Source organism: Strigops habroptila, chromosome 11 (genome assembly GCF_004027225.2).
Source record: "Strigops habroptila isolate Jane chromosome 11, bStrHab1.2.pri, whole genome shotgun sequence".
Lineage (NCBI taxonomy): Eukaryota > Metazoa > Chordata > Aves > Psittaciformes > Psittacidae > Strigops > Strigops habroptila.
In genome coordinates, this window is record NC_046360.1 from 26,353,468 (window position 1) to 26,376,194 (window position 22,727).

The 22,727-nt window shown below is 40.9% G+C and overlaps 1 protein-coding gene across 2 annotated transcripts in view; it reads left to right on the top strand.

Moving 5' to 3' along the window:
* Positions 1–20,836, top strand: part of RAD18 (RAD18 E3 ubiquitin protein ligase) — a 57,174-nt gene extending 36,338 nt beyond the window's left edge. The window contains exons 12-13 of one of the 2 annotated variants that reach the window (XM_030501579.1): positions 6,854–6,916; positions 18,258–20,836. In XM_030501579.1, the coding sequence (XP_030357439.1) occupies positions 6,854–6,916; positions 18,258–18,360 (166 nt within the window). In that variant the 3' untranslated portion in view covers positions 18,361–20,836. The remainder of the gene's footprint in view (positions 1–6,853; positions 6,917–18,257) is intronic. The other variant, XM_030501580.1, reaches the window with a different exon arrangement.
* Positions 20,837–22,727: the final 1,891 nt, after the last annotated feature.

The following is a 22,727-nucleotide window of genomic DNA, read 5'->3' on the forward strand; positions in this document are numbered from 1 at the left end:
GCCGCAGAGTTCTGGGTGGTGAACAGTGGCTCATACTTAGCATGCTGCTTGAATGTTCCTGGTACAGCCAAAATGGACCTGAACTATGGCAGGATTTGCAGGGATTGGAGAAAGTAGGTTTAGTCATATAAACTGCATGAAAGAAAGATGTATTTTGTCACTCTGTGGTTACCATGGGGCTAATGTTTTGTTAATTGTAGCGAAATAAATATAGCGCAGATCAAAAAAGAATGATTTAGATTTTGAAGGTTTAAGTAGCATTGTGCTATTGTACCAAGTAATGATTTTCTGAGGCTTGTATTTTATTTCTGATAATAAGAGGATATCCGTTGACAAGGGTAAAGGTTTTCCGCATTGAAGTGTCAAAACTTGAAATATATTTGGAAGTCCAAATCTGCTGTGATTTTATGAAGAGCACTTCTAAATGGAGGGCTGATGCTATGATGGATTAAAAGAAGGATTTGAGCAGTATATAGAATATAACAAAATCTTGAAGTCAGAGAGTTGAAATGTTTGCTCTGTAAAAAGATGCTGCAAGTAAATTAGTGACTCTTCTGTTTTCTCCTTCTTATGGCCTTCTGTCTTTTGTCAGTCTTGTGTCAATATTTGCTAAGGAGCAGTTGGTCAATGTTATAAATTCATACATTGTCCAGTAATCACTGTTGTACTGATATTATGCAAAGTTGGTACTTTAATTGAGAAAATGAAAGGTTTTACACCTGCTGGCAAAAAGATAATGGGCCATGCACAGAGGTTATAGCATTGACCCAAATGTGTTTGGTCTCTTCATAAATTGATGATCCCACCAAGAGAGCAAAATGTGCGCAACTGATAAACACCAAAACAAAGCCATGACTTTTAAAGGATAATTTTTCAAAGCTATGAAGTCATACATAAAGCTTTCACAGAGCTTTAGTGCTCCATATAAATAGTCCCGTTGTGTCCTTTTACTTTCTGGGACTGAAGCCAAATTTTATGCAACTACTTAAACAATAGGAAACTTAAAAAAGAAACTAGGAGGGACAATGATAAGCTGGTTAATGAACTGTGTAGAGGAAATATTCTATTAAAAGTATTTTATATAATGGGGATAATAGTCAGGTTTTTAAACACTATTTTTCTTTAAAACTTTGTGTTAGAAGAAAATGTTTGTTCTTGATGACTAGAGTGAAGGACTTGCAAGAATAGACAATATATACTGTTGGCCTTGTTTGAGATACTAAGGTGTACACTGAAACACAGTGATTTCATTTTGAAATCCTGGTGGAGAAGTGCTATATCCACAGCTTGTATAAATTTTTCTGCCATTGGAATGCACGGATTGACTGCAGCCTCTGCCAGGTTAGATCGATGCCCGAGTAGGGGGCCTCGTTTGCACTAAGTGGGGCTTCTTGGCATTAGGAGCTATTGATCATGATCTAAGGTCTGGATCTAGCTTGTCACTTATTCTTGGATTTATGTGCTTTGCGGAGTTTGGGGTTTAGTTCATGAGCAGAAGGAGAAGTAGAAATAGGGAGCTGTGCTTCAGTTAGTCTGCAGTTCACTGGATGGCAGCAATCATCTGAAAACCTCTTGGTAGATATCAGTTTGTCCACTGACGGGTCGGAACGGTGAGAAGCTGTGCAAGCTCTTCCCTGGCAGTGGCTTCAGTCTGAGTTTAAAGAAAGCATTGTGCTGATCCCTAGGCTGGCCATCACTGTCAAATGAGCGAAGTATATGGAAATGTGTTGATCAGGGGAATAGCTGCCTTTTTCAGTACATTTTAGACTTAATAAATCTTATACATCATCTCTGAGCCAAAGTAGTTTATTCTGACGTTAGATAGGAGTGTTTTATCTTTGATTTTTGGCCTCAAATATGGGTTTGTTCTGGAAAGATGATGATACTTATCTGCTGTGTTTTTGATTCATACCTTTCTTCCAAAAAATGTGAGCTGTAACAAATGGCCAGAAACTCTGAGGCATGGTGGAGAGTGTCCTGAAGAAGTCATTTCAAACAACAACAGCTGATGACCTCAGATGTGTATGGGGGAAAGTGATTATATTATGGCATGTACTCAGATGGACATCAGTCCTTATTCTAGAGCCATGGGATCTGGACATCTCTTGCCATACTCCTAAGGAAAGCAGTTAAGATAGATCCAGCAGATCTTTTCCTTTTCTAAAGGCAGAGCCTCAAGGGCACATTCTGGAGCTGCAGAGGAGGCCACTGGAAGCCAAGAAAGCCTGGAAAGAGTCAAGAAAAACAGTGAAACAGTGGAACCTCTGTAAGGTTTAGTATAGACAAGAGCCATCCATGGGGAGTTGTGGGGAAGGTCCAAGGCTGGCAAACCTGTTGGCCTCCAAAGAGAGGAAGATGAAGCCATGCTCAGTGGTGCCAGGAGCGTGTGGTTTGAAGAGGTTCCCTGGGAAGACTTTGTAGTAAACAGTTAATCTTGAATATTAGACAGGTCTTATGTCCAGTCCAGCAGCAAGCTCATGCAGTTCATCACAGACAGGTCAAAAGGGAAGCAGGATTGCAAGGTGGAGAAAACCATTTTCCCTCACTCCTTGTGGCTGGGCATTCACCTTCAAGTGACATTGGTAGAATGAGACAGGCTGTAATTCATTTCTAATGCCAGCATTGAGGGGAAAAAAATGCACAATGCACGTGCCAGAGCTCAGTACATAATGCACAGCAAGATTGGCTGATTAAAGGACACTGGCTGGTCACCGTGAAGCCAAGAAGGAACTTAATCTGCCTTTAAAATAAACAAATTCAAAGAGACATTTGCTCCTTTCATTTTTAGAATGAGACATGTTATTCACACTTACGTCAGCTTTTTTCTCTCTATTTTAAGGTGGTCTGTTTGTCTTAATAAAATGGGGGGGGGGGCTGGAAGTCCAATCCAAATGATGATCAGGGAAGGAATAGTTTACTTTTGGTTGTCTGTAACCGCTTAGAAGAAACTAACCCTGCAGAAAAGGGAGGCAGAGTTGAGGAATTGCCCGAGTCACTGGAGGTTACTGCACTTTCTCAACATGGAGACAGGAACAAGTCCAGGAAAAGAAATCTCTTCACACCCTGTCACCTGCTCTGTCAGCCTGTTGCATCGTGAGCAGTTAAGTTTCAGAACTTTAATGGTTTTGCTATAAAAATGTACTCATCTGGAACTGATAAGTAAAATCTTAGGGTAGAACAATGACCTTTAGTAAAGAAAAGAACAGAAAATCTCTTGTGGGAAATTAGTTTCTGATTTGGAGTCTGAATAAAGTCTGGAGATGTGTTTTGCTTTGTCTGGCCTCAATATAGGTAGATATCTATGAGATATTCAACAGGCAGAAAATACTGAAGAAATTAATGAAACTATTCTAAATTCTGTGATCTCTTTGGTCCCCCGAGGCTAAAATTTATAGAAACAACTTCTGTATTGAGGTAGCTGTTCCTTTTTTATTTAATTAATTTTCTTCAGTTTAAGGGCTAATCATGCAATGATAAGAAGAGCTTAAGAGTTTTCTTGGGAGAGGGAGGTAGGTATTATTTTAAAGTATGAATTCAGTTGGTCAAAATTTCTTTTGCTTAGTTGAAAATGATGGTTGTAATTATTTAACTGTCTGGCATATTTAAGGAGTTTTGTTTGGGTTTTTTTTAATTTGCAAACAGTTTGGGTTTTTTCCCCTGCATGTGGAAGACAGGTATATAATCACTTCAAAATCAAGTAATTGCTCAGTCTTTGTAAAAGAAATTGATTAATAGAGACTAGATGCAGAAAACTATTCCATAGAGTGGCTGGCTTGAAAGAATGGATTGTTTGAAGAAATTCCAAAACAAAGGGCTTTCAAGCTACAGCTGGAAAGTTCAAAACTCTGCAGCTTGGTTTTACACAGTTACGTTCATACATCCTCCATCTCTCAAGGCAATTACAGCATAGGAGTTAATTTGGTTTGCTGGGGGACTGATCACTTGTGAGTCGATAGCCCATTCACAGCTACATGTATAGGTCAAGGTGGTAACTCACTTGAGGACGTTTTGTGCTCAGTTTTAGAATAATTCGGTAGGCATAGACTGTGAATTACACTTGTAAATTATGAACTTGCATTATTGTTCTGAGCGTTAGCCAAATTTTTTCACTTTTATTGTTTTGCTTGTGACAAACGCAGTTGGTGATAAATGATAATAACATAAGCAAGTACATCATGTTCAGGCATCAAACCTGTTCTTTTTCTATTTTAAGGGACTAAAAGCACGCACATAGCCCCTTGTGGTGTTGTCCCTTCCCTCTGTTTTTTAAATGTGACTGGAACATTGGAGTAGGATTCAGAAATACAATAACTCATTCCTTGGGCATCCAGTTTGTGTATCAAAAATGAGGCTTTGATGGACTTCAGAGAGTAAAAAAAATCCAGTCTAGCAGTCAATTGCATTACCAGTATGTAGTGCTACTGAGCTCATGCTTTGAGGAAGATACAGTGATCCTCTTCCTTCCCCTTGAATGCGTTGCAGGGCTTCTTAGCCTCTGTGCAGGCATGCACATGTGGGGCAGTGCCTGCTCCTCTGCTGGCTGTTGGAAGCATAGTATTTGTAGTTGGTGCAGGGATAAAACATTTTTCCCCTGTAAGTGCAGGCATTGCTTTTAATTTCAGGTGACTTTGTTTCCATGTTAAAACTGCCCATTGGGTAATGTTTGTAATTTGACAGATTTATTCAGCAGTTAATGAAAATTCCTGGGAAATGATCGAAGCGTTTCTAAAATTGTACATGAAATTTCTAATTCTGTTTTGTTCAAAATAATTTTCGCCATATGGCACCAGTTCTTTATGTACGTTTTTGGTATCTTTTCCCTTTCTATTTTTATGACTAAATGTGCATGTGTTGAAAGGTTTTTCTAATGTAATCTGGTGGTGTTTTTCACCCTTCAAATCCTGTTGGAGGCTCTGTGATTATTACCACAGTCACATCTGATGAATCCCACTTCAGAGGGATGGACAGGCAGCAGGAGGAGACGAAATGGTAATGGGTGAAAAAATCCTGCCACCTTATAAGAATTGCATGCCATTTATTAATAGAAGAAAAGCTTGTTAAAAAAAAGCTAGCTTTGCATGTGATTCTCAGTCTCCAAGCAGGTCCTAGGAGTTGGTGTTTCCTAATGCGTTACACTGAGGGTGTGGAGATGTCTGTGGCTGAATCCTAGCTCAACACAGGGCATATTCAGATGGTGGAAGTGATGCTCTGTGTTCTGCTGTGAGGACATGCTGGCTGGCACCTCTGGGACAGGTCCAGACTGGTCAGAGGCACTGGGGACAGCGCCATGGGCACGGAGAACACGCTGTGCAGGATGTGCTTGCCAGCAGGCTGGGGGACTGGGAGCATTCAACCGCGTCTGTGTGGTCGGGAGAGCCCAGGGTGACAGCGACAAGCTGGCTGAGCAGGAGCAGCCAAGCTGACTGCCTGCAGGAGCTGTGGTAACCAGAGGGCTCTCTATGAATGATCAGGGTGCACCCACATCATCCTTAATGCACCCTGATCGTTGTCAGCTGCCTGACAGCATCATTGGGGTTTAAATTCCTTCTCCTGTTGGAATTATTGTCATTCCTCTTATGATGCAATGTGTTATGGATATTCAGTGTTTCGATGAACTTCTGTTCTCAAAAATCTGTGAACCAGGTAATGAACCATGATGTTAGACTGCTGTCCTGCCCCTGGGGAATGGAAGTTGTGTACAAAATGGTTCTTGCTTTTTAATTTGTAACTTCAACAGAGACAGTGCAAAGACAGCCATCCGTAGCTCTTGTAACGAGTGCTGTTTCCTGTATATTTGCACAAACTGCTCTTCATCCAGCTGAAACGGTACACGAGGGCAGCAGACCATGGCACCCACCCTTAGAGGGGTGCTGGGGCCGAAGTGGGCAGTGAGCAGCTTTCATCTTCTGTCCTCCTTGCGGCTGGAAATGCGGTCCCGCTTTTGAGACGTGCCCACTAAACCTCTGTGTGGGTCTTCTACACAAAGACTACCTCTCTAGTATAAGACATGTTGTTTGTTAAAACGTTTTAATTTTTTGGCAGAAATGCCATTTATAAACCTCAGCAATCATCCATATTATGAGGACTCTGCTTTGCTGCACTGGAATCTGTCCTGTGAGAATGAGTATTTTTGGACTGTTTTCCTTAATATGTGTTTTGAGCAAACATATAATCTGTGTATAAAGTTATGACTTGGGGAATGTATTTTTACAGTTTATGTCTGCTGTCTTCTAACAAACAGAGCATTCATTTGGTTGTAAAACCTTTTAAAGTCAATCCAAGAGAACTGGTATCTAACTGCTTGTCCCATGGTTTACAGTAGAATCTCCCAACTGTTTGTGTAACATAGTTTGTGATGTAATTTCTCCAATAAGGTGCAGACTGTTTGAGCTGACAGGCATCTTTTTGAAGGATAGTTGCCAGAAAACACCATTTTCCTAGCTCTTAGTTGAAACCCTGCAATTTGGTACATACTTAAGAGCTTTGCAATAGTTTATATCATGGAACCTGAACATGCAATAAAAGTTATTTATCAACATTTGACCAAAGAATTATGTTCACTTAATTCAGATTTTATTGAAATTTGACAAAAATTTCTTGTTATTTAAATTACAGGCTGAAATAATCTATGGAGTTGGGGTTTTTTAAAACTTTGAGAAGAGGTCTGACTGACATTACTGAACTCATACTTGTAGTTAAATCCGTGTGTGTGTGTATGTATATGTGTGCATTTATCTATACACATGGATTCTTCCAATGTTGATGCAATAGTGATAGTTGAATTTAATAACACCCTGGTTTAAGTAGCCTCTGGGACTAAAATAACTTACATCTGTTTTATTTTCCCTTTCAGCTCCAGTTCAGACATTTTGAGAGATCTGGAAGAGCCTAAGACATGTTCAGCATCCTCTGATAGGTAAGTAGAATATGAGTGGTAAAGTCCTAATGACTGATTTAGGTCATTAGTTTCCAGTCTGTGGAATCCTACACGTTTCTGCAGGAGAAGCAAATGCCTCTGAAGAGTCAGGTTCCACAGTTATGGGAGACACAATTTAGTCAGTGTTTTTGGATCCCTGGAAAATAATACCTAGGTGCTCCAAAGATCCAGTTGAATCTGCATCAGTTGAAAATCATTGTTCTAAAGTATATTTGAGTATGAATATTTATTTAAAAAATGAGGGAACTTATTTTTATGGAAAATTAAGAGAATCTGATCCTATTGTATTTAGATTTACATTGTTGTCACTCTCACCTACATCTCTGTCAGATTGAACGTGCTGGAATTGCAGCATCTGTTTCGATTTACTTCTGTTTGAAGAGAGAAGAGCACTTTCTTGTTTTTTAAATCTTAACATCTTATTTCTGTTATATAGTGGTAATATTTAAAATTTGGGTCTAGCTGTGCACGGTGTTGTACAAAGAAATACTAAGAAACCATCGAAGGATTCCTGAAGTAACTAAACAAAATACATGAAGATGGAGAGGAAATGCAGGGATCTGTGTGGGAGCTGAAGGTTTGCAGTTATAGTGAAATTTGGAATAGCGTGTATGACATCAACTCTGTATTTATACAAAGAAGCAGGAACAAAGACTGGTGGAATCTGCAAAAGTAGTACCGTTTACCCTGGCAGCTGAAACTGGTTTGATCTGGGATCTCTCTTTGAATATCACATCCACTTTGGTAGTTGATCTTAGCAGCATGATGAGAACCATATTGTGTTTAATTCTTCTAGTCTGCTTTTTAAAGAGTATTTATGACACAATTTATCTATTACGTACATACGTGGTGAGTATATTGTGAGCTCCTAAAATTCCTGATTACTGACAGAATAACATTTGAAATTCTATGAAAACGTGTGGTTAGAAAACCTAGTGGATTTTAAGGAGTTTTAATGGATGCCCTGAAAAGGCCTTGATTATATTGGTGTCAGAGGTAGAGTACATCATAGAGCCTTTCTTGTAGAGGGAGGCATTGCTTTGGGAAGGTGTTTGCTGGAGGGACACTCACAAGTGCCTTTTATTTTGTAGTACCTGACTCCTTGAGAGGGGAAGTAAAGTAAAAAATACTCGGTTGTATGTATTGCAGATGCTAGTCTCTGTTCCGCTGGTGATGATCTGCTGGTGCTGCTGCCATGTAGCAAAGAGCAAGCAGCCACAGCTCTCTCACAGCTACCTGTGCATCCTCTGCAAGATCTATACATGACTGATGAACAGGGATCATGAGATGAGGGATCAACTGAAGTCCTTGATAAGCACCTCATTGCACAATTCAGTTACCTGTGAAGTATTATATCTCAGCTGGCTATTTCTCAGTGAGTTGGAATGCTAGGAATTGGGCTCTTGAATAAAAGCTATAAGGATTTGTGGCTCTGAATTATGATTAAAACAGGAATGGAGGAATTGTGGCTAACAGAGCTGGAGGACTTGAAGGTGAGGTGGGGGAGCATGTGGCTGGAAGCTGTAAGCAGCGGATGTTGTGGGGCTCTGCTGATTTATGCAAGGGCTCAGGAGCAGGCCAAGAGGTAACAGCAGCAGAATAAATTCCTCTGCACCAGCGCGAGGAATGGTAATGAGGTCTGTATTTTTAAAACAAACTTGCACTTAATGGGAGAATTGTAATTAATTACCATAGGGAGCTGTGTACTTCCTCAGTGTTTTCTATAAGGATTCATTCCAGCCTCTTTTATTGACGGAAAACTTAGGTTTTGATGGTTCTGTGCTTCCTGTAGGAGGATATTTAACATACTTCTAATGAGATTTTTAATTGTTCATGTAATGCCTTGAATATATGGTAGGGAGGTTGGAACTAGATGATCTTAAGGTCCTTTCCAACCCAAACTAGTCTATGATCTAGCGTTAATTTTCTAGGTAGTAACTAGTCTACCATACATGTTAAAAACATCCAGTTTAAAAGCATTTTTGAGAAATTTTGTAAAGCAAATAGCCAGCAAACAGTCTTCACCTTCCCAATCATATTTTCCATATCTTTGGAGACTGACAGCTCCAAGCATGCAGATGGTGGACTATCGTTTCTTTATCCACAGACAGATAGTGACTTGCAATTAATTTTGATGATGGTACAATCAAATTATTGTCTGCTTTTTTTTCTGTGCTCCCTGAACTCCATACTGGAGATGTCAATTGGCAGAACTGTTTTCTGCAGTACAGGAGGTAATATGCTGTAGCTTACGGGTTTGGCGTCTGTGGCTTATTGTATGAGCTGGAAAAACATGTTCCTTAGTGGAAGAAGAAATGGGAATGTCAATACTGAAAACAGAACTAGAGTTCATTAATGGAGTGTTTCTCCCTTAATGAATGTTGACATTAGTTATGATTATATATCCATAACAAAATCATTTGTTTCTCTGATAATTTCTTTCACCCAGGAAACTTCTCAATCATTTGGTGGTTTTGAGCAGTAATAAAGTTTGCCCAAGCTAGTAAGTGCAGAAGAATGTTAAGTAAAGCAGATCTACAACTTTCATCAACATTATCCGTACTGTTTAGTGCAGAACTGTATCCTGCAGGGTGCTGAGTGGCAGGGTAGGTCAAATGAGGGCTTTGCTTTGGCAAAGTTACCACAGGAAGGCAAAGGCCAGCATACCAAAGAACAGGCAGATGGTATATTTCATCATCAGCCGAGATTTTATAGAAGTTGACTTATGCCAGAAAGATATCATCTCTTTTGCTTTATTTTTATAAGAGTTAATAATCATATATTTGCAAAGCAAGAGAACCAAGTGACAGAGACGCTCCAGTTTTTGGCTTTGTGTTTTAATACACTTCTGAGCATAAGGTAATTACCATTCTGCTGTGGAGAATGCAGGCATCAAAGCTAGAAATGGGCAGAATATAAACCTGTAAAGCTAGCCTTAAACTAAATGAGATTTCTGCTTCATTCCGTGTCCTAAGTAATTTCTTCTTGCAAGGGTAGTTGTAGTTTGTAAATTCTCAAAAACAAACAAGCAAAAATGAGGGGTAGGGGAAGGTGCAACTCCTGATAGGTGCTCTTTGTAAAGTGGCACAGTAGCAAAACTGGTAGTTTGATTGTTGTTTATCTTTGCTGTATGTTGTGTTATAGTTAAGCCTTCCAGATATTTAAACTACTGGCTTTGAGTTATATTGCTGTCTTTCCTCTGGAGTACATTAAACATTTGCCAGTGGGTGGATATTGTCAGGAGCAAGGTTTTTCCATGCAGAACTTAACCCCACAGCTAATGGACAGCTTGAATTCCTCTATTAGATAACACATTTTCATTAGCTGTTTGAAGTTTCTTGCTGAAGTTTGAAAGATGTAGTGATGGTCTGTGAGTAGCTTGGGCTCAAGTGCACATTATGTACTGGTAAGAATACTTCTAAATAGTCCATACTCAGACTTTTACATCTTCTAATACCTGGAAATCCCAAATGACATTATTTGACAGGATGGCGTAAGGACTGAACATTCCAAAGCATTGCTGTATGCCCTACAGAATCTCACTTTAGAGGTACCCACTCTGCTGGTGAGAGGTCTCATTCTGGAACTCGCTGAGGCTCTCTGAGGGTGAGACCAAGGGAAAGGGTCTTCATTTAGATATAGGTGTGAGCATGGAGAATACACTTCTTTATACTTCCTTAGTAGTTTAGATGCAAATCCTTATCATTGCTCTTAGCTTTACACACCAAAGGACAAGCCAATATTGTTCCAGAGTATGATCCTTCAAAGCAGGATCGTTTTGTTAGCTGAAATATTTTTCTTTATGTAAACAATTCATTTTTGTTAAATGTGATTTTCAGTCCTTCTAAAAAATGCCATCTGTTTTATGCTTTTCCACAGTTTGGATTAGGGGTTTCTTGTGTCTCTACAAGGGTTAAATTCAAGCTGAAGCTTCAGTGGAAGAAATACCAACAGGCTGTTCTTTGCTCAGCAGTGAAAGCATGCCTCAATAATTTTAACTTACTTCATTCAGGGAGTGCATTCCTGGGAGAGTGGGAAAGATCCCTACTTTTTAACTCACCTTCTCATTCCCCAGCAAGAACAGTGGGCTAGTATCTTCTGCAGCACATCCAGACGATGTGGATGCCAGGCATGTAGTAGGACACTTGAAGTGAGGAAAATTCAGTTTGGTATCCCTGTCTGTAACCCATGATGGTCTCTGTGATGCTGTGTCAGGGCGAGATGAGCAGGGCTGGATCTTTCCACTGCCTATTTTGTGACTGTTTTCTTTTTAGTGTTTGCCAGTGTTCTTAACAGGAGAGTTACAGGTTTCAAACAATTTCAGGTTGCAGGTCTCTGAAAGAGAAATAGACCATATAAAACAAGCTTAGTTAACCATGTGAAGCTCATGCCGACCCTTTATTTTCCCTGGACAAATGAAAAAATTACAAAAGTGAGATGGAATGGCTGGGTCTCAATTGAAATCTATAGCTTGGGTTTCTGGAAGCAGTCTTCTCGTCTGTCCAGGCATTAAGCTGAAGCTGGTGTGACCATAACAGCTTCTTCAGCTGCAGTTGAGTCTTAGCAGGCAGTGAGAGACCAGTGTGAACATGTGAAGTCCTGCACCAGGATGTTGTGCCTTTTTCAGTGGGAATCGTGGTTTGTTGAGTCTTCTCATTTACATGACAGATCTAATAAGGAAGCACTAAACATTCATATTCTGTATTTAGAATAAATAGGGGGGGTTTTTTTAGGCTTTTAATGACAATTGAGACATTACATAAATTCCCTTGAGTCTTTTTTCATTTCTACTAATTGTCTTATTTTGACACAGAGATTAGAAGATAGTTCTAAATAATAAACCCAAGTATTTGTATACAACATCCTTGCTATTAATTTGTAAAAGTTGCATAAGCAGAGCAGTGTAGGGATGTCTTAGTGGCAGTTTGCAGTATATTTTTAGTAAAACTTCGTTCCTTTCCTGAAACTTACTTAAGTACAATTTCAATGTGTTCTGAGCTTTCAAAAGCATTTTTTTCTTGCTTTTCTCCTCTGTTAAGTAACAAATCCAATGGCTGTGGAATAATATAATTGGGATGACATAAGTTCATATTGCTCTGTGTCTGATGGGTCTGAGGTTTCAGGCTTTCAGTAACCTCTAGGTGAGCACTTACTGAAAGCCTCACAGTTCTCTGACGAGGATGTCAAGCAGCCATTGATGATGCCAAGTTAAGTGTGGGTTTGGGTCAGTTCCTTGGGCAGTGTTGGATCTGAATGCCTAAAAATTAATGTGGATTTGATGAAAGGCTTTTATTGTGACTTTGCCATTAAGTCATAGCTCAGTTTCACTCCTAAATACAGTTGCAGCTTCAGTCATTAACTGTGCGCTGTTGCAATACAAGTTCCCTGCACAGCTCAAAGTGTACCTTGGTGTGGGAGGAACAAGTAAGGCAGGGTACTAGAAATATCATTACAACATATGACTTCACCTCAGATGGGGATAAATGACTGTAGTATGTAGTCAGGATCTTCTTGTCCTTCCTTATTACAAAGTGCACCACAAGATACGGGAAGGGATCTGACTTACCAGAGTACTAGCATTTGCATGTTTCTGTAGAAGGTCAAGTACATTTGCTTTGCATTCTTAACGTTGGTGGCACTGTGCCATGTGACCAGTGGATTAAAGTCTAGGAGTACAGAAATGTTCTTACCCTAATTAAAATGAATGTGAACCAAAGTTGAATCTGTTTTAAAACCCCTGAAGTAATCAGTCTTATGTTCTTACTGCACAAGGAGATTTGCCTGGGAGGCCGTGGGACTCCCAGAAGTTTCCAGACTCACAGGGCCCCTTGCTGTGGTGGCTTCTTGCTGTCCAGCTCTGTGGCTGGTGCCATCCCCCGTACACATGAGCATCCTGGTTTCAGACCTTCTGAAAGCACATCAAAGATCAGACACATTATCAGGGTGTCTTTTCAGCCATGCAGTAGAGAGAACTTTTTTCCACATGCTTTTAAAATATTCCACTGTAAGACAGTTTGGAGTTAAATGCTTCTTTCCTCTTCTGTAGTTAATTATTAAAACAGTTGACTTCCTTTTGCTTTGGGTGAAGAACATGCCTAATTCAATCAAAATCACCTTCACTGCTTTCAGAAGAATGCATTTACTTCAGCCCTGTCTGGTTTCACAAGCCAAGTCCTTTCGTCATTTCAACCCAGTCTTTTTACCTATGGTCTCTGCCTCCCCTTCCCTGAGTTGAATAGGTATACCTGAATCATTGCTTATTTTTCCCCATGAACCACACTTACTTATTAGTCTGTGCTGTTGGCGACTTAACTTTTATTGGCAAAGTGGTTTTCCATTCAAGTTCAGAAAGAGAGGAAGGTTTTAATCCTTCAAATATAAATTAAATTCCTGGTCCTGAGCAAGCATCCTTGTGTAGGTAACTGTTAATAGGTGAGGCAGAAAAATTTGAATCCCATGCTCCTGGAAACAGCTATATATCTGAATAGCTCTGTTGACTTCAGCGTGTTGCTGGCGTATAGGATTATACAAATGCCTAAGACTTTGCAGGTTCATGGCTTGATAGACATTTACTATTACACTGACATGGACCCTGCATTCAGAAGTTGTCCTATTAAACAAAACCTCCTGGTGACAATTGCTTGTTGAACCCATTTTTGTGTCTGCAGATCTGAATCATGTCTTTGTGAATGCGATTACGTATTTTGTAATGAAAAGAGATTTTTTAGTGAATTTTGTTTTTTCTCATGTACCCTTGACACTTCCGGGGAGTGAGCCAAGTCACAGGGTTCAAAACATTGCTGCTCCCTAGGAAGGGCTCTCTGCTCCAGATGGAGCAGTGAGGAGGCTGCCTGCCAGAGAAGGGAGCTGTGGCAGTGAGATGAGTACAGGTGAGCACACATCTGCAGTGTGCAGCCATCGTTCTCCACTTCCAGAGAAAGCTAGACAAAACCAGCTGGACACTCATTTTAGAAGTCAAAGAATAATTTTTAGAAGACAAAGAATGATATCTTCTATCTAATTTGGGGGTCTATATTATGTTTTCTAGAGTAGTTGGGTTTGGCAATACTACTTTTTATCCCCCAGACTTTCAGGGTATGTCTGTTCTTGTCTGAAGGTGTTGGCTGATACCTGGCACTCTTCAGTTAAGGTCAAGACAAACCCACAAAGGTGTCAGATGAAGAAGAAAATATTTTTCTCTCTAACGTTTCACAGATGCAGTCATTTGTATTCCTCATAACTATACTAAAAGTAATATCAGATGGAGTTTGGGAGCTCAAATGGGTTTTGTTAAATTACTGGGCTTCCAATCATTTGTCTGATGTCTTCACAAGTCCTGTACGTATGATGGTGGGAAAGGGGCTGCTAGGTCTTTATTTAATGGCTCAATGTAGATACCCAATGATGAGGATTCCGCAGTCTCCTAGTGTTAATTTGCTTAACTACTGCCAGCATTAAAAGGGTGGTTATTTCTTTACTGCAAAGTGAGTGACACGTATAACCCTGTTAAGGAGAGAAGTGGGCATTTTACACTTTGGAAGTCTATTTCCATTTCTCCTTGGCCTTATCTTTTCCAGAGGAAGTAAGGCTACAGCAACTGATTTTCCTTTATAAGTCATGTTCCCTATGCCTCTAATCCCTCTCATTATTTTCCTTTTCTAGCCTCCTTTAGAGGAGAAGGAATTATGAGGGGAAAACCAATGTGCCATATACACACTGTTCTGGGGTTCCAGCTGAGACCTTGCAAAAGCTGACCCTCCTGGGGGGCATTCTATGAAAAGCAAATGGTTTGGTCTGTTTTATGCCCCTCTTTGTCCCATCACCCACACCCAGCTACTATATTTCTCCTTTTTAGCCTTTTGAATATCTTGCATCCTCCACAAGTTCCCCGTAATACGGTGGAACCTCATTAACCAGCATATTTTTGGACATTATTACCTTTCTCTGTAGTGAAGTGTGACACTTCTTCAGTAGAGTGATTCCTGTGCAGGTATGTGCTTTCTCAGATACGTTACTGGTTGGATTTCATACAAATTCTATATTGGCATTTGAGGCTGGTTTTAGACTCCTCTGGAGTCACCAGTACTGGTTCTGAGCACAGATTCTGTCTCTTTTGCCAACTTAAAATGTTACTTACCCAGAATTAGTTATATGTGTGTTTCTGAAAGGCTCGATAGGAACGGTAACTGTAATGAAATCCGTAGAGGCAGTGACACTGAGGTGTCCTGGTGGTATCTTGTGAGAGTGATGACGTTTGGGTATTCGAATGAGGTGGTGCAGCTGTGTTGCCGTTTGTACCTCGCAGCCTTCTCAGGCCCCAGTATTACACAAACATCTTATTTAGGCACTCTCCAACCTTACATAAGCAGCTATAAATCATGTGAGCAGTTCCAGTTAAGACAAAGGGCATAGTATTTGCAGGGTGGGTCTTTAGATTGATTTTAATCAGTTATTTCTTAGAATAGATTTTTGTGACCAATCTCTTCTCTGGCTTAGTGGTAGTTACAAAGCTTTAGATTACTAAAAGTTGAAATTAACTTCCTCATTTTTTCAGTTTCCTTTTTTTTTTTTTTTAATTTGCATGGAAAACAGCTTACTAATTCCTACTTTAATTCAGTGTAAATTTTTTCTGATGTTTGCATCCTATCTTAAATTCAGCAAAACAAAGGTAGAGAGTGTCAGATACTTCATGATAGAACAAAATCTGCATACGATAAAAGGACAGTACAAATGATATTTGTATGGTCATCTCTAAAGTGGTTTAAATACTGATAAATAGAGGCAGGATTGCAAAAGTATTTATGGAAGTGAAAAATCAGTTGTCCTCAAGCAATTTAAACTCAAATTTAACTATTTTGTTAGTGGGATTTTGCTATGAGATAAAGGCTGCTACAGAGAGTTTTTGCCGTTGTGAGCTCCAAGGACATTTGGAAATACTTTGAGATAACATCCTCTGGATTTAAATAAGTAATCAAGTTTAGGTTTTTAATTACTAGAAGGGAGAGAATACTGATGTAAGACAGAGAATGTCCTGTGCCAAAGCAAACATATCGGCAGCCATATCTGCAGTACGGATGAATGCAGCTTTGATTTTCATTCTCAGCTTCAGAAGATGCCATGCAAACCCATCAGGGTTTTAGGGGACCTGGGCTGCCATCCATTGCCATGGCACACACCAGCATCATTGCCCAGCGTGCCTGCAGTGCTCACTGTGGTCTGCTTCCTTCCTTACAACACTTTCTGTATAGTAATTATATGATCATATTTGAAATCATTTACTGAATCTAAAAAATTACTTTATATTGGTTTACTGTTAACCTATAGATGGGTTATTTCAAGCTAGACCTCAACAATTCATTAGTAAGCAATCAATGCAGTTCCTCCTAAACTGTGGGAATTGTATCTGACAAGAAGATCTCAAATAAATAAATACAAACTTGTAAGAAACACCTCTTTTTCAGAGACTTTCTAGCCAAATGATGTCTCTGGGAAAGTGCAGCAATTAATTGTAGGGAAAAAAACAGTAAGTGTTTAATGTATTTTTAGCTTTATATTATGCAGTTAGCTTTTGGAAAAAACCCTTACCTTGCTTTATCTGGCTGGCTTTGCCATCGGGAGTGCTCTGCAGACCATTTGGAGTTAATTTCATTCTCTGGTTCATTGACGTGCGTGGCTGAGGAGGCGGTTCTGCTTGATACCAAATGGACACACCTCAAAGGCTCCATCTGGCCTGGAGAACTGTAAGGCTGCTGTGTGCCTCTGAGCTGGCAAAGCCCTGGGATGGGAAGAGCAAAGACGATTAATAGGCTATAACACTGCATCGGACAAGTTGTCCATCCGGCTCAGGGTCCTTCATCCATCAGTGGACAAAGCCATTTGCTGTGGAGGATGGTCGATGTGTCACTTCCATACCTTATCCTGTCTCTAAAAGCGTGCTTCTCCAGCATCATTCCAGAGGCTCGTAATGACCAAACCACTGAGGTTAATTATCCTCTGCTCAGCCATAAAACTGCACAGCTGGATGGAGATAGGGAAATTCTTCTTGACCTAGAACATAAGATACAGTCCATGTACAAGAGTTGAGTATTGTGGATACAGAGAGCAGTAGCTCCCATGCATTTAGTTGAAAGTAGCTGCTTTAGAGCTTAATTTAAAGGAAAAAAATAATTTGTATCATGACACTCTTAAAACATCTATGTATCCATTTATGAATCCTTTCATCCTTTAGCTCATGTAGTTTAGTTCAGTGTGGGACTGCCGGTGGCAATGCAGCACTGTACTCGGAGATGTCACAAAACTCAGCATTAGCATTTGCTTTGAATTTAAATAGCAAAATAGTGGCTAGCAAGGGCTATGCAGACACAGATATGTGTGTTTGGTGACACTGTCCTCTCCAGAGGTACAGAATGAACCAGCGCTGGGATCTTCCTGGGCATGGTTAACGCTGTTTCCATCATGGTGCTGAGCCGAGCTCTGGAACACGGGTTGTTCTGGTTAATCTCTTCTGGTATATATTTGGGGTTTTCTGTTGTTGGTTTCAGTTGTGGATTCCCAGTTTAAGCCAATGAATAGTCCTTGCAGGACAGATTCATCCTAGCAAACAGTCAAAAAAAGAGTGCATTTATAAGAAACATTTAATTAGTGATAACTATTGACAGATGAGCAGTATCTTTCATGTCAACACTACGTGGAATTTTAAGCTCAGCGGCTGAATGATGGAAATTAGCTGCTTAATTTAAATATGGCTAGTTTAACTTTTCATTTTCTTTAAAATTAACTGTATGACTAAAAAGAAAACACTTCTTTGAGTTTCCAGTGGAAAATTCTTTGTCCATAAATGAGAAGAGCATCTGGCAAAAAGCCTGTTTAAATATGGGAGTCCCACGCGCTTTCCTTGTTGGGTAACCATGACCAAAACCACTCGTCCTTTTCCTTGGTGGCTGTGCTGCTGGAGATGATTCCCTTTCAAGTCGACCTTTTCTGATCTAACATAATCATCTAGTCAGTGCCAGGGGCTCTTCTTATTTATGGATAAGGAATTTGAAAGGTTGCTGGTGCGCCTTCCTCTTCCATCGTGGTCCTTGTTGATGGGAGGAGAGGCACTATCCCAGCAGGCTCAGGGTGGATGGCGTGGTTCATGGGTGCTGTCACCTTCTTCGAATGAGACAGCAGATCAGTATTTCTCTTCACCATCACCAGTAACGCATATATGTGTATGTGCCACATACTTCTTACACCGCTTTAATACAGCCTTCGTTATTTGCTGTGTTTAGAGCATCTTTAAACCCCTATTTTCCTTTTTCTTTTCTTTTTTTTCCAGCAGCACTTTCATGGGTCCGAGAGTTAACAAAAGGAAGTCACGTTGGCCTCACGTGCTAGGAAATGTTCAACTGCTTCCCAAGAACAAGCAGAAGAAGAGCTAGTGCTGCAGTGCTGCAAAGCTTAAAACTATGCAGAAGGCTTAACGCTGAGAGATACTTCTTAATTTTTTTCCAGTTTTCAGTGTATCTGGGTAACTAGTAAATGCTGAATTTACACATAGCTGTCATTTAGACTGCCTTAAAATAACCAGACTGGTGTGCTGATGAGTTTTGTTTACAGCACTGTGGGCCATTTAAGTTGTTGGGTATGAAGTGCTGGAGTCCAGCTGGAGCCTCAGTGAGCTCTTGTGCCACACGCAGCCTTGCTGCTGAAGGAAGTGGCTTTGCATGTTGTGACTATTCATGCTCGCATCCCATCCTGCAGGAGCTTGCTCTCCCTGCTTGGAAGCAACCACCGGACAAGTGTTTTGCTTGGGGTCAGGCAGATGCTGATGCTCTGGTTCCCTGGCTCAGCCGGGGGGAGGCTTGGGGCAGCTGAGGGATGGGGCAGACTTTGAGTCCACAGGAATATGCTTGTTTTTAATACATCCGTGTAAACATACTCATTAGTATGTGTCACTGTTTCAGTTTGAAGTCACGACATTTGAAAGAAATGGGAAGGTCATTGCACATTCAGTATTCTAGCTTTAAAATAAATATTAGCATTCAAAAGTCTCATCTTTCTTAGAAGATGATGGAGCTTTGTAGTGGAATACAGCAGTGCAAGAGAACTAAAGTACACCTGAACAAGAGTGTACAGCTTGTAAGCAAAATACATACCACGCAAAATGTTCAAAGATGTTCTCACTGAGCCCTGGAGCTTTGCTCATAGCCTTTCATTGGGAACTTTGCAAAGACAGCACAAAATCTTATAAGATTGAGTGTCGTGTGTCTTTTGACTTTGGGCTGTAGCTGTAATTGGGACCAGACATTGCACTTTCAAAAATATTCCTCCTCAAATCGTGGTTCCCAGCAATATTTTGCTCAGAGCAGGCTAAGTCTGAGGCCCATATGAGCTGTAATAACACCACTGAGGTAAGTGGATGCAGAGGAGAAAGGGGAAGTGGATTTGTTTTTTTGGGGTTTTTTTTTTGTACTAAAAGCGAACCTTTTAAAAGAGAGTGATTATTGGCTTCTGCTTTTAGGTCTGTCTTTTAATCATAGCACTTAATACAAGACCAATTGAAACTCTGTGCAGTTCACCAGAGAAGAATAAAAATGTTTGTATGCATAATGGTCAATGGAATTCATGTAGACCAGTTTACATCAGCTGCTGAGCATCCCTTGGAGGCCTTTATTCTAGTTTTAATTATAATTGAGTTAGCAGCACTTAATTTTCTTTAATGTGGTAATGATATCCATTGTCATAGACAGAAAATAGCCTCAAAAAACTCTGTCAATACCAATACTGTGAGCTCTAGCTCTAAGGAAGAGTGTGAGGGTACCTCTAAGGAGGCTGGAGGAGGAACCCACTCTGTTTTGCTCCGTTTACCCAGGTTGTGGTGCTGAGCAGCGCTGGCTGCTGCAGCAGCGACCTGTCACAACCCAGCATCCTTCCCGCAGCAGCGGGATCTGAAACAGCAGCATTGCTGGCTTGGTTTTAGAGCACAATTACAGTTTTAGGCAGGGGGCTGTAAGGCTGGGAGCTGTTGACAGCTGATTCATTGCTCAATGGCCAACATGCTAAAGGTCAGCCTGAAATTGTAGTCTGGGTGCCATGTACTGCATGAGGTCCCTGACAATGCTGGATCAGCAGGGAAAATTAGGATCCTGGAATACTTATCTACCTGGGAGCTTTCCTTTTGAGTATTGTGAATGGGCAATAAATATGTTGTATCGAGAGCATATACTTCTTGTGTAGCTTTGGAACCAGGTGCCACTCACAGAGTTAAATTTGTAGTTAATGACAGTAACTACTGCTGTGGGGTGAAAATGTATTTCAATACCCTATAAGGAGAAATAGTCAAATTTATTAAGTAAGTATGGGCTAGAAAGTACTTAGAAAAATCAATATAGAAGGTGAATAAACCCATGAAACATGAAGTACACATTCTGTGTGTATTAGTGCTGCAGAAGCTGGTGCAGCCCTTGCGAGCATCCTCCTGGGTGGCAGGAGCAGAGCAGCGAGCAGCAGCACAGTCCTGACTGTCATCACGTCTTCAGAATGTGTCCCCTGACACTTGAGGAACGCAAGAAAAAGCATTGCCCTTGGAAGCTATACTCCTTAATGTATAAAAAGTCATAAGCTGTGAAAATGACTTTTTCCCTTCCATTCATTCAATCAAATCTTTCTCCAAGCAGAAAGTCAGAGCTTGGTCCCCCTTTGGTGTGCACTTTGAAAGATTCCCTTCCTGGCAGCCTGGGCAGAATGTGCAGAGACATGAACCTTCCTAACAATGCTTTAATCTTTTGCACATTATTTTCAGTATAACCCTTTCTGTGGCCATTTGCAGTGACCTGCTATCTTCGATCTGTGGTGACTTCTCCAAAAGAGCAGTTTTCAGTTAAAATAAAAACCAAAATGTTTCTGATTCTATGATTTCTTGTGTGCATCTTCTTTGTTTTCTGCAAATACGAGCATCCAATATTTATTTTTTTAATACTGATTTTGGCATCTCCAGCTGCCCTTTCTTGCATCATCAGTGTGGCCGTTTAGCTGGTGCCCGTGGTGCTGTATACGATGCTGTGTGCCAGATCTGGAATTGCATCTGCAGCTGCATTGCCCATCACCACTGGGCACCCATAGAGGTGGGGGCACCATAGAGGTGGGCACCCCTTTGGTTCAGCTGCTGTAGGTCACTTTGGCTTCACTATGGGCTATGGCAGCGGCTGAGCCGAGGTGGGAATGTGTTCTGGGCTGTGAACGTGTTCAGATGTGTGCAGAGGTTGAGATATAGTGAATCTAGGTAGAAACATCTCAAGACTATATTGTTTCTACTGTTTTCATAAGTTGTTTGTCTTGTATTTGTTTTTAAGTGATGAGTCAAGTGTAATGCTTCTGCCCCTTCATCCTGCAGCTGCATCATCGCTATTGCTGCATGCTGGGAAGGACAAGCAGGAGGGAGGAATTCAGAGGATGTAGCTTCTCCTCTCCTTTAGTAGAGGAGCTAAGTCTTGAGGGGACCAGTAACACCAAGCATGAATCACGGCCCTCCCATCCCCACAGACATGTCAGACCTTCAGGTGAAGATGAAGCCAAGTTGCTGAGAGAGCGAGGGCTCCACAGGCAGGGGTAGGGTTTGGAAAGGGTTTAGCACTGGCTTTGCCGGTCTTTGGGAGCAGCATGGCAGCAGCAGCGGTTGGAGTACACAGTGCTCTGCCTTCTGAAGGAGCTGCAGCAGAGACTGGTGAGTCTGGGGGAGAGGGGGCTGGAGAGGGTGGAAGCAGATCCCGACCCCCCTGCTCCGGGACAGCCCGGCTGGGATCTCTGTCTTGCCTTTGACAGCTGCATGGTGTAGTAAATGAAACTGATCCGTCCAATATCCGTCTTCCTTGCAATAAGTAGAATTTAATTCAGCTTTCACTTTGTTTAACCATTTTATTTGTCCAAACTCATTATTTAGGGGGCATACTGTAAGGCAATAGTCCTTTTGCTAAGAAAACCTCTTGCCTTTCTAGTATAGGTCGCTTTAAATCAATTATTTTAATGATCAGATAAAATATGTCGTATGTAACTTGAAGGATACTAACTTTGATGGGTGAAAGACTCCATCATGACATGATCCTGCAAGTCTTCACACAATCCTTCATGGCTTATCTTCTCCTGGCCACCATCCACTGAATGATAACAGAACAGCTATTCAAAATGCAAGCAGGAGAGTCAGGAGGATGGTGAACATGAGAATACTGCTAGTAAGTTATGGTTCAAAGTAATTTTCCCTGGGTGAAGTGAACTTCCATAAAGGGAGCAGTGACCCACTTGAGTCCCTGTGTTTGAGAGCACAAACTGAGACACTGTCCCAGCAGATAAGATGTTACTGAGCATCTCTGCAGGGAAAGCTCTGTCTCCACAAGGAAAACAGGAACTTCAGTACAAGAGGGGCCGACAGCTGGAGGGACAGGCCAGAAACCAAACACTAAACCATGCCACGCTCCATAAACACCCGAGGCCACAATGAAGGGCTTAAATAAAAGCAGCCGGATGCGAAACCCGAGTATGCCAACAGAAATGTCACCAGGGTGCTGTGCTGGGGAACTGATGGGCTTTTCTGACACCTGCTTTGTACTGATGATTATTAACAGAGGTTTATGTTTCAGCAATAGCATCTCCATATCCAGTGTGGATTTGGGATTCTTTTTGGTGACTTTTACTGTTTTTAGTGCTGCCAGAAAAAAAATCTTGACTGCTTTATGTGGTGCCATTCATCACAGCGGCTGAATGGAGGGTATTTGTTTCAGTGAAGCTCTTAACAACTGGAAAGCAAATGACT